The 13000-nt window shown below is 35.4% G+C and overlaps 1 protein-coding gene across 3 annotated transcripts in view; it reads right to left on the minus strand.

Annotated features, from left to right (window-relative positions):
* Positions 1 to 2353: 2353 nt before the first annotated feature.
* The window catches only part of LOC136414756 (neurotrimin-like), a 76138-nt gene continuing 65491 nt past the window's right edge, over positions 2354 to 13000 (minus strand). The window contains exons 8-11 of one of the 3 annotated variants that reach the window (XM_066398937.1): positions 9535 to 9681; positions 9416 to 9481; positions 9068 to 9130; positions 2354 to 6122 (exon numbers count right to left, since the gene is read on the minus strand). In XM_066398937.1, coding sequence (XP_066255034.1) covers positions 5950 to 6122; positions 9068 to 9130; positions 9416 to 9481; positions 9535 to 9681 — 449 coding nt within the window. In that variant the 3' untranslated portion in view covers positions 2354 to 5949. Of the gene's footprint in view, positions 6123 to 9067; positions 9131 to 9415; positions 9482 to 9534; positions 9685 to 13000 lie in introns of all 3 variants that reach the window. The other 2 variants (XM_066398936.1, XM_066398938.1) reach the window with 2 other exon arrangements.

Consider the following 13000-nt stretch of genomic DNA (forward strand, 5'->3'; position numbering starts at 1 on the left):
CGGAACGTTAACATTAACAACGGCATGCACAAATATAACCATCATCGTCGAGTTGGAGTATTAGACACATTCCAACTTCCTTAATGGTATGCTGGCCAAGTTTAATGCGGGAAAAAATATATGGGTTACCGTAATATATATCTGGACCTGCAGGAAGTGGCTATTTTTCTCCAGCTCCGTATTCCTAGTGGCACTTGCATAGTTATAAAACATAAGAGGCATAGGTATATAAATTTAAAAATTGAATAAAAATGTTACTTGAACACATAGAACAAGGCTTTACTTTAATGGTTATCATATTTCTGGTTCCACCAGTTGTGAGTTACAGCTGCTAGGCGCTGAAAAATAATAGGATCATAAATTTCAAATTTCTTATCCTCCATTTAACAAAAAGTGTCAGTTCGTGGATAAAATTATCTATCTTTTATGGTTTATGTATTACGATTTTACGGTTTAATAAATCCCGTTAAAATCATGTCATTAACACATGGTCTTATGTTTGCCTGTCGGCCTATGGGCCCTGATTGAGTTCCTCGTTTCCGAAACAAATTATTCCTCCGTGATAAATCACATTATTATCGTCACAATTTAATAACGGAGCCGTCTCAAAACAGCGTCGCACCTATTTTTCGGGTTCGATGTTGAATCTCGGAATTACCTCCTTAAGATCTCTGCAACCAATTCCGTTTAACAAAAAGCGTTAGTTCGCTGGTAAAATGATCTATTTGCTATGATTTATATATTCCGATCGGTTAAACAAATCCCGTACACCAAGTTCACAAAATAAAGGGCGAGGGCCGTTATTTACCGCCCTGTACATTCCACGCCACAATTTTGAAGAAGAAGCGCCCACGATCGGCCACAGGGGAACGGGGCTGGGGAAATGTGTGCCATATATTAGCAAACATTATATTCACTCCGCCTTATTAACCGACATCAAAGACGACTAAACATCTCGTTACTTCGCCTGGCAGCCTGAAATCTAACTTGCCTTCAAAAAACATAAAAACTAAAAGTTACTTTGAATCAGAACTCTAAAATTCTGAGCAGGATGCAAAGCTACAGTCCTATTTCATTTAAATTCGACTCGCACGAATAACCGTGATTAGGAATTTAGACAGGCCATATTGACTATTGCTTCAAAGATGGCACTACGGAAATTGCAGAGTATTGGAATAAGGAATTTACGTTAAATTAATGTTTATCCTTACCTAAACGCTTAGCATTGGCTCAGTAAATCCAACATCAAAGACCTTGGCTAATCCATGGATGTATGAATTATAATATTCTGAAGGTTAATACAGCGCTGGGTACAAGTTTGGAATTGATATGGTGGGGTAATAGCAGTCTCCAGGGTGGTATTGAGCAGAGGAACATTAACAAAAATGTTGAATTAAAAAATGAACAAGTATGATTGGGCATGCGTTATTAAGCATTGGACGTGTGATTAATGTTGACGCATTTTCTATCTAAATTAATGAACTTTTAAATATCTATTCAACTCTGAAATCATTGTCGCATAGGAAATATAGAATTAAAAGGAGAATAGTTTTTGTATTCATTTCCAATTGATTTCCGATTGTCTATTTCAAAAATAGTTTTATAAGCAAATGCGAACTAAATGTGCTTTTAGGCCAAATTACGGAATATTGTTCGGTTGAGCTTCAAAAATTGGGAACACGTATTGGGCGTCAACATTTTATTCAGCCATCGAATTTACATTAAATTGGGATACAGTGACTCAATCGCGCTAATTCCATCGGTCACTTAGATGACAGAAATCTGGTCCTCTCAAGATGCTGACATTCAAATGTGCGGCTAATTATTAAAGAAAAAAAAAGCGAAAATCTGTATTTGGACCAAAGTTTTATCAAATTATATCAGACGCTAACGTGCATTTTGACCCGGAAACTTCCCTGCACAAAACTCTTTTAGATATTGATATATGCAGACGTAGTCCGTAAGTTTTGGCCCCGTAGGGAGAAATAATGGTCTGTGAAAATTCAAATAATGAGATATGCTACCGTGTGGTAGGCGGGTTTGAAAAGGTACCGCATTCTGGAATGGAAAGCTTATAAAAATGATAATTGAGGTGTATTGTACCCGAGAAGGACGCTTTGGATTCTCATTCAGTCGAATTTTAGTTTAGTATTTCATCGTTTTGTTCATCGATTAAAAAATTAAAACAATTAAACATTTTGCATTTAAATGTTTTCAAACAAATTTACATTACACTAACTTTAAATTGCAGTTTAAATATCTCACCTCTTTCCAATTATAGGAGTTTACACCAATTTAATTTAAAACAAAAACCTTATAACATCGACATTTTGGGATGAAAAATAAAAAACAATTGAATTTACGAATATATCTATTTTTGGCATTGATCTTAATATATATATGTATATATATATATATGTATATATTTTAGGGCTAAAAGTTTATCGTTGAAAGTCGGCGTATATAACCACAATAATAAACTTAATTCTTATTCACAAACCGTTATCGTTATATTTACCTAATTAGGTGAAAATAATTTTCTCTGAGGTATTTCTAGTTGATATGGTGATACAATTTCTTTTACATTTAGGAGACAAAAGCAAAATTTAAACTTTCAGTCCTAAGATCTAACGGAATACTCTACACGATTTGAAAATCAATCAAATCGAACCATGCATGATAGGTTTAAATTATTGTTTCAGCATTTAACTTATATGTACAGACAACCTTAAGCTTAACATTTACAGTAGGTATACACTTTGTACTTTTAATTTACACCTTAAAACCTTGCTGTCGTTGATGATTCTTACCGAACAGGCAATGCTTCAGTAGCTTACAACAGTCGACATGTTGCTATAAACTTAAGGTTATTTACAATATTTACAATAGTATGTATAAGTTCAGTCTCAGCTCGTCGATATGTTACATATCAACAAATATGTATTATGCGTACTGGTGTAAACTTTTTAACGCATCATGTAAAATTTGATCAACGCACTCACTGCGTTAGAGAACGCGCTCAGCCCTCTTCTGCCATCAACAATCCTCCTCAACATTAAGGAGCGTTATGTGAATATAGCCAATGTCAAATTTCAAGATTAAAGGACGAATTTCGATGGAATATGTGCTCTTATTGATCTGCCAAGTGACCTTTTTGATTCAAGGAAGAAATCTATTGTTTGTGTCATATTATACGCACAAACGTAGTTTGTATACATAGAAGTACGTTCGCCGCTCTAATAGGCATTTGCTTTAGTCAGGAACGTATGCCATTTGGGCTCTTTTACTTTTGTTGGCAGTTTTATTTACTGGTGCACCGAGGCAGAATTTTTTAATAGCCATTGTGATTGGAAATGAAATCAGGTTGATGTTCGCATTCGATTAGACCACGGAGAGAACTCGGTTTGAAATTAAAATATCAAAAAATATGGAAATCCTGGAAGCCACTGAATGTTCTAATTTAATCAGACCCTTTGACGACCGATGAAAATACAATTGGAAATATTTTCCGAGCATATGAGCTGTAGCCCAATGGAATTACTTCCTGACATTTCGTCCACGACCGCCATGGGCGTTATTAAAGGCGATAAGGTAAATAGCGAAATTTTTCTTTAATTGATTTTTTCCAAGCTATTCGCCGGAGGATTCAATTTTTAGTTGCTATGCGATGTTTGGGTTCTATGACATCAACACGAACTTATTTTTTTTAGTTCGCGGATTTGATAATGCTTCGCAGTGGGCCTTAAAAGCGTCTAAAATGTTTTATGTTCATTACAAGCTTCCTGAATAATTCTGCGCCTGACTGCGGCCTTTCGGGATAGAGTTCCATTAAATAATTCGCCATGGCCAGAGATTTAATTTCTAGAACGAAATCAATGCTATTAAAATAAGAGTTAACGTTCATATCTCAGAACCGAAGCGTCGCAACTGAAAAGAAAATGCGCCAATGGAGAGCTCGCAAAAAGTTGTCCTAATGATGCTTTTTCAGATGTAAAATACGTTTTTAATTTAGGAAAAAAGTGTTTTTTCGAAAATTTCAGTTTGTAAATTGTCGAAAAAACTTAAAATAGTTTTCAAAACGGCAGCGATTAAAAATTTTTTAGCTTTCTCCATTTCATCAATTTTTCTATCTCGTAAATTTCTCAGAGTTATCCATGCCATACCATCCATATACAGGTATCACCAGGTCAAGCCCGAACATAGGAATTGAGCAAGTGGGAGAAGGACCGCACAAGGTGTCATATGCCCCTAAGAAAGACTAACAGAGAAGTGGGTACGTCTCTACTTCGATGTTTAGATGGGTATCGATTTCGTTACCTTCGCAGCGATGGATTTTTTTTTAAATATCAGAGCAAAAACACCGATGTAAATAAATGCGGGTTAAAATCGAAATTCCTCACATTCTTTACCTGCACTGGGCAGTTTATTTAGTTTCCGATATTTTTTTTCGTCTCGAAACTACAACCACTGTTGACGGTCCAGTTTTGGAGCCGGCGAAACATGATGAACAAATAGCAGCGAATTCAGATCATCATATGCATTAATGACGTAACTAAATTATGCTTCAATGGGCGAACGTGCAATAACTTATAAATAAATAACAATTCGGAACTAATTTAATCCATCACTAGAAATTATGTTAGTAAAAATTCTGAAGCAGTGAAAGATCTGGCAACTGGATTGACTCCGCCCACTTCATTGATCTTTGTAGGAGGCATATTAAACCTTATGCGGTTCTTCTCCCACTTGCATAATTTCGATGTTCTGACTTGAACTGGTGATACGTGTATATAAATTCATTGCACTGGATATTATCTGCGATCATTAACACTGTGGACGAAACGTCAGCGAACAATTCCATTAGACCATGCTCGAAAAAAAGTAAAATTTAGGACAACTGTTGTCTGAAAATCAGTGCAATACAAATCGTGAGTGGTATTATAATTTAACAAAGCAGCTTCGTAGTTATTTGCCCAAACGACCGAACTAAATAATCGCCTGATGCCCTTGAAACAGAATGGATTCAGACTACATGCCTTTCCGTTCCCAAATAATTCGCAGTGATAATAATAAACCGGCGAGCCCATCTACAACGCTTATTAAATTTCAAATTATCTATGAAATTCCAAGTTGAAATGGTGTTATTCCTAAGGAATTTCGAAGAGAAGTACCTGTTAATTTCGAGTTTAAATCACGATTTACATTCGTAAATTGCAATTTTGTGTTTATTATTTTCTTCTATGCCAGCGTCCATATTTAAAATTAAAATTTATGTTGATACTGTTTTACCTTGGAAAAAGCACAACGATTCCCATGATTTTTAGACGGAAACAATTATTTGCACCAGTACACTATTTACAACCTTATTATGGGTTTATAAGGTTTACATACACAATGTACAGTGATATTGTCTAAAAATTGTAGAACTCTCACACAATCTACAGATAAAAATAGTACCCACTTGGTGAGCAGGTATATTTGCTAGGGCGGTTTGCGTTGAAAACAATAGTATTTCCCTTGATATGATCCCTTGATATGATCATCATAATTATATGTTTTACTATCCAGGATACACTTGTATATTTACATACGTAAGTATATCTTTATACAATTGCACGCGTCCTATACCTACCATTATTACGAATACACACCTTTGAAGCACCCTCACTGATTTGAGATAACGTATATCTCCCTGGAGTCAAGGTAATAAATATGTTACAAACGTTTATTTAGCGAACTGACGTTGTGTGAAAAAGCCCTAGAACCCGAATGAAAATTAAAAACGGACCAAAATTTTCAAGCAAAGGTCGCCCTCACCGTTCATGTATGTACACTTTTGACGCTCTAACAGAAACAACGTTTCAGCTCACTCACACTACTTAAATTCCTAATCAGATAATAGTAGAAATCTACTCAATCTAATCTATCAGCCACCGTCAAAAGTTAAATTCAGCTTGAAACGAAATTAAGATTATAGGAACTTAGAATCACTATTACGTATACACACGACATAAAGATTAATATGGCGCAACACTTTGAACTCGCTGATCCTGTGACTGGAGGCTCTTTGATTGGGGGAGGGCCGTTCGAAGGAAGAGTGTATTCAGTGTCATAATCATATTCTGAAACAACAGAAAACAATGCTTTGAACCATAAATTTTGGTTATAATTATTTAAAAGCGTTTTAGTGCACCGGAGGAGGAGAGTAATGGAAAATCCATGATTTTTGGATTAGGACTCAAAGGACAGGCATCAAATTAATTTACTATTTTCCCGGGGAGCTGAGAATTACCAATTAAAATGCGACAGTTTAATGACCACACTTATAGCACCAGTGACAGAGATATACAATAGTGAGTGAAGCGAAAGTTTCATTACGCGACATGAAGCTGATTGATATAGAATGCAAAATTCCTCAAATGAATTCGAATACTACTAAAGCGTATTTGATATCAATTACCTTTACTTTAGCTTTTCCGTTATGCTCTCTCCAGTTACGCACTCCGGGTAATAAATACATATGTGAATTCGCTGTTTTTCCCAAATTTCCAATATTCATTTCTATACTTAAAACCGTACAGTGAAAATCACAGAGATCATTAGTCTCCCGGCAATCGATACATCTTTATTGCGTGTCTTCACTGACATTTCCAATACCCTTTCAGCTTATTTTCAGCATATAATTAAATTTCCCCTTTAAAAAGAAAGAGACTAGTTAAATTTTCCTTTGAATTGCATTTATTCAATTTTCAACAAATGAAAATATAAAAACTCGCACAGTTCAGCTATTTAATATTTCAAAGGCTTATTTAAGCCATTTTAGGTTCGATCTGACATGGAATCAATTACGTGTCTAAATGCTTCTTGTTGCGTATTAAAACCGGCTTGTATTAATAAAGGATTGAATGAAGAGTTTTGCTTGCCGTAGCAAAGATCTGAAAATATGGTTTTGGAAGTATCGAGATAATAAACGGCCTGATTCAAATTTTAAAGTATCTGCACGTGCAGCGAAGAACCTTTAAGTAATGGGGTTGAAGGAACACATCCGGAATCGAGTGTAAGGGGTAAAGATTTTCAGCATGTAATGTGATCGAAGCCTCTACATGGTCACTGAGAGCCGCTTTGTTATATTTGAGAATGTTTGCGAATAACTGCTTCGTGAGGTCCCTGAATCCGCCTTGTTCCACTTCTCATCTAATTTTCTTCCAAATCTTGATCATTATACACTTTACGTAAAATATTCCATCTTTAATGCTAATCCTGTAAAATATTTCTATTGCTCTTTCAGCAATTTCAAATATTACAATTTGGAGCCAATCGCCTGCTCCTTGTTTAAACATTTTCAATGGAATTCGAATCCAGAGGTAGGGGCATTTTCATATAAAACACATTTACGGCATTCCTGTTCTTATTTCTCTTAGTTGCGGAAAACATCAATACCGCTTTGCTACATTTTGCTATTTTGAGAGAGAACGTGTTTGTTAGAACATGACGGGCTGAAAAATCCTTCGACTGAAAACATTTAAGTGAAGGTGGCGATATGTAACTTTCTGTTCAGAACATTTTGTATAAAGAATGGCGCTATTTTAACCCCGACAAGAGCCAAATGATCCAGAAAACAATTAAAAGGTTAGCTTTGCTTCAGGGCAAGGAAGTCGTTTGAAATTATCTTTCAATGAGACATAACGATGAGATATTTGTATAATGATAAGAAGAGAACAGAAAGGAGAATATAATTATTTGTACAATTTACTTTCCAAGGAAGGGGAACGTCTCCTCAGCACATAATACCCTGCGGTTTAAATGTATGTTTATGTAAGTTTTAAGATAATATGGGAAGTGGTTCTTGGGTTGTGGTTCTTTGTGTAGCAAGGTTCAAAATTCGTCAAAATTTTTAAGCATCTCTTTGGACGTTTCGGCGCTGATAGGCGTCTTCTTCAGTATATTGCAACAAGGAGCTCAAACTAGTAATGACGAGGACCAAAAATTGAAAACCAACTAATAAAACAATTTTGAAGTTTATTATGACTTTATTTAGTTAGTTTTGCTATTGTTACTTTACTTCTATTTTTCTGTGTCTGTTATTACTGACTTGCGCCTCATGTTGTAGTACACTTATAAAGACGACAATCAGCGTCGAAACGTCTTAGTGTATTTCAGAACTTCAGAAGAATTTTATTCCCCGCAACACCAAAGACCTCAGCCCAAGGGCTACTTCCCCTAGTATCTTAAAGGCCCAACTCAGTCGCAACGTTTCCACGTAGCGGGCATATATTAAGATAATAAAAGTCTAATTTAATTTAAATTAATTTCTTTTTACCGCAGCGGGATAAATCAACGAATTTTATTTAGGAAATATTTATATAACGTTAAAACAGGAGACAAAATAAAATTATTTGTTCGATTTACTTTCAACCGAAAGAGAATTTCCGCGCAGCCTAACTATCTAAATCTTCAAAGACGTATATTCAAATATTATGATTTCTACGTTACGTTCGAATCAATTGGCTGCCTTTATATCTGTTCCTTCTTTACTTGCTATTCCAGGCTGCAATTCAAATAGAGAACTAGACAAGATAATTTTCATATATAGGACACTTACTGCATCCGCAATCGCTGTTTTCGTTTTCCCTTGTCGCAGAAAACGTCTATAATGAGGTCTTTCATTAGAATTTTTTAATCATTTGTATTCAGGAGTAGAATTTTAGTTTTGAGGATGTTTCATTAAATTGCATTTTTTACCTTACAATATCGATTAAGTTTTGTCTGTTCCAATACAAAATGGGGTTTAGTGGGTCATTATTTAACGCATCTCGCCGGTAATAGCCGAATAATCTACATAGGAAAAACGAAATGTATAATTATGTAAGACGCTTCGTACATAAGAAGTTTTCTGTAAGTATATATATACACATTTTTCCCCAGATTCTGCTTGTGAACGCAAATAACCCTCCTCACAGTTTATTAGGTATAGCTCTAATAAGCCAATAACTTAGTTCGAGATTTGGAACTAATAAAAAAACTTTTACGAAGGGGAGAATTTTTAACAAAAGGAAAACTCTCTGACCTGATGTCCTGGATTCGTCAAACTTGTTCTCGGAGTTAGTTTCCTCTCCTCGCACTGACGTACCTGCAGAGACATAATTCTTTTTCAATTGTCGAAGAAAACGAAATTTTATTGTGAAAATTTTGTCCCAACTTTCAACTTCCTTCCCGTAGTGCGAGGTGAATAAAAATCTTCGTTACTGTAATTCGGTTGCTACTTTAAATATTATTTTTCAGCGAATTCTTCGTCTTTTGCTTACGAGGTGCATTGTTACATATTGGAAAATATTGTTTAAAAAAAATATTGTTTCTAATGTAAATGACAAAATTTTCCGTGTTGTTTAGTTGCAGGTCGACCAAACATAAATACCTTTCTTAATTTGCGAAGAAGTGGCCTGATGCGTGATTATCCTGACCGTGGTAGGAGCCGGGATTTCTAAAATCAAAACGAAATATAAGTTACTTGAGTGACTGTACTAAACATCTTACCTTCCAATTTGATAACGCCATCCGTTTCTCCTAGAGAGTTTTTGGCTACACATTTATAGGATCCAAAGTCATTTTTGTTGACTTTCCGGATTTTGAGCAGCATATATTTCTTGTAACCGTTATCAGTGGAGACGGCTTCATATTTTTCTCCTGAAACAACGAATTGCCAGGTAAATAAATGGCAAAATCTTCGAGTCATATGTGGAAAGTAGGGGTATTACCAATGTGAAGAGTGGAGGTAATATCAATGTTGTTTTTCTCTTGCGTTCGTTAAATAAAATATATACATAAGCTCATTATCATGTATAAAATATTGACAGGAAGTGCTTTTCTCCTCGGAAGTATCCCTAACGTCAAATTGAAAGCTGCAGCAGTTATCCGAATGCCTGCAGAGGCCGTTCCATTAACGGAGGTCATCTCAGAAATTAGAAATGGTAGAACCGTCATACAAAAATCTTGTTAAGGAATATGACCAAGAAAAACGCTTTAAAAATATTTTCGATATTACAGCGTTATCAGTTCTGCTCGAAACCACAAAAGCGACATCAAAGGATTTTGAAGATTCTGAGATACAGCCGATGACATTTGTTAATGGAACACCGTGGGCAGTCTTATAAATCAATTGATAATCCATCGTCTGTTATCGTGAATGACGCAATTTGTTCTTAATTTCATTTTTAAAATCCTTTAAGAGAATTGTATTTGAGTGTGCTGGCAAACGGCATTGACCCTTATGATTCCATCCAATTAATTTTTGACCATCCTGCAAAGGAGGTTCATAAAGGTTTCCTACAGACTGGAATTGCTCAGCAGGATCCACAGCAGGTATTCCTGAATCAGCAGTTTTAATTCTCTTAGTTCGGCGCAGCCTGAAGCAGTTACAGGAATAAAAAGTGGCCACAGCAGGAACCTGCCGCGTCACTACTTCATCAGTTTAGTGCTTTCGTGCTCCGAATTATGTGAAGACTGCTCGGATAATAGCAGAAATGTCACGAGTCACTTAACATTCTGAAATAGCGGTTTCACGATCGGAACAATTTACTATTTAATTCCACAAAAAAAATCACGTTATAAAGCCAACTCCAGATTGTCGCTTTAAACCCTCTAAGGGCTGGCGCAGCGGTAGAGCAGTAGATCTGGAGCCGCAATCGCGAGGAAGCTTCAATTCACGACAAAAAACACTGGAATCGGACTTCTCTTTAATGTTGTACATTATAAACCAGCTACAGGCGCTACCTTTACAGCGAGACTATGATAAATTCATCACAGAAGTCATAGTTTTAACACCAAGCTGTCCTTAATCTCGAAATTAGTTCCGTATTGATCTGTCCAATAAAAGCTGCTCTTCTCGGGGTATTTTCACGACGAATAGCCAATTTGATAAATTGTCTTATGGTATTAGCTACCCAGTTAAGTAGATCATAGCCTTTATCCATTACGGGGTTTCTCTTTTTTTCCTAAATTTGTTGGATAAACAATTAAAAATTAAAATCATTTTGAGTTTTTTTTTTTATAAAATGGACTCACAAAATATGAAATTTCATTTTTGAATTATTAATCTATCGAATCCCAGGTAACAGTGTCGAATGGCACTAAATATTCAATGAACGGTACAATTCGACAAATACAATCGTAACTACTTAATATAAATAACGATTATGTCAATTTTCAGCTAGTTTCAATTAAAACTAGCTGAAAAAACCACTCTATGGGATCAAGGGTTTTAAAAACGTACTAATATGCATTAACAAAATCCATTTAAGTTCCTGCCACAAAATAGGCCCAAATGGTTTTTATCTGTTTTCGCAATAGCATTACATTTTTCAAACAAATTGTGGCAGTGAATCGCTAATTTTCATGTTACATGACGTAAAAGTCCCGGATGGAAAAACAATCCTTTAGGTGTAAACTTCTCCAAATTTAAGATTGAGTGACGGGCCACGTTAAAAATTTCGCATCGCTGGATTTATTTTTTATTTTATTTTTTAATATAGTTGATATGTTACCCGAAACAATGTGTCTATGGCTGATATACATACGTCAGATGGGAGCACGGTACGGGTTCCCTTTTTAAAGGGGGGAAGTAACTTTTGGTTTTAATCCCGGTTTTATTTTCACTGTGTGACTATTCGACAATAAATTATGTACAGCAGTTGGGTTTGTCATTTAATTGAATATACACATCACAACGTGTGCGCGTTAATGCTGTTGGAGGTTTTTGATGGTCAGTGTCCAGTGAAAATTTGATTGAATATAGGATTATTCAATTCGCTTATCTGATATACCCTCACAGTGTTAGGGCACACACAGTTTTCCTGTTACCACATTTAAAGCTGGCAAATTCACACAAATTCGTTATTTCAAACACTAATATGATTCGAATAGTGTAATATCCGCGTATGATAAATACCAGTATTTGTCATATTTCGTAATAGAACCGTACTTGACGCTTAAATGGAATATTTTCAAAAGGGCTTCACTTTATTTACACGTGTATCCCCGAACTTAATGGGAGCTAACAACTTTCCCATGTTGTTCCTAAAAATATAGGTCGCATATAGGAGCAATTTTGGAAATTAATTATTACGGTTCAGAACCTTAAAACTTTTTAATGTATTTAAGTTGTTCTTTAAGCTGCTTAAAACTTTTTACACTCGAAAGAAAAATTCTGAACACTTCGTAAAAACTGCAACACCCATTAATAATACGTTCTGAGCGAGCACTTTTTTAATTACCTTTTCTGGTGGAGTCGGTAATTCGTTTAAATAGCGCTAAAGTAGATAGATAAAATGTATTTACACACATGAGCAAGCTTACCTAACTTGTATGCAAAGCTTGCTTGTGTTCCAGACCACCCACGGGGAATCGCCCACGCCCTTTTACACCACAATAAAAGTTTATTATTTTGATATAAGAAATGGAACTATTTAACCCTGACGTCCGAGTGGTGGGCCACACTTTTTTTGAGTTTACAAATTTAATTCCAAAATACTTCTAGCGATTTTTGTGGTCATTTTAACATTTGTGGACACGCAATATTGAACTTTGTCATCTAACTCAATCCTAGGCAACTGAGTGTGTTACAACATGACGGTTTCCTTGCACGCCCCTTTGTGTTAAAATTGGGGCGCAAAATGCGATTTACTCTAACACAAACTAGCAGAACTAAAACTTGCTGAAACCAACAAATTTTAAAAATAATTACAATATGTCTAAAAGTTCGCAGTGCTACAAAACGCGTTGCTTGGCAAAAACTTAAACATTCTGCTTAAATGACGGTGTCATCTAAGTTCCAATTAACTTTCCCAAAGCTCTGCGCAACTTCTAAATGTTCGCTGAAAGATAAACTTGACTTTAAAACTTACATAACAAAATCTGGTTTGTAGGTAAAAAGATTTCTAGAGTTAGATTATTAGGTTTTTAGCTTTGAAGGAGGGTTATGCCCTTTTGATAAATCAATATGACC

This window comes from Euwallacea similis, chromosome 18 (assembly GCF_039881205.1).
Source record: "Euwallacea similis isolate ESF13 chromosome 18, ESF131.1, whole genome shotgun sequence".
Lineage (NCBI taxonomy): Eukaryota > Metazoa > Arthropoda > Insecta > Coleoptera > Curculionidae > Euwallacea > Euwallacea similis.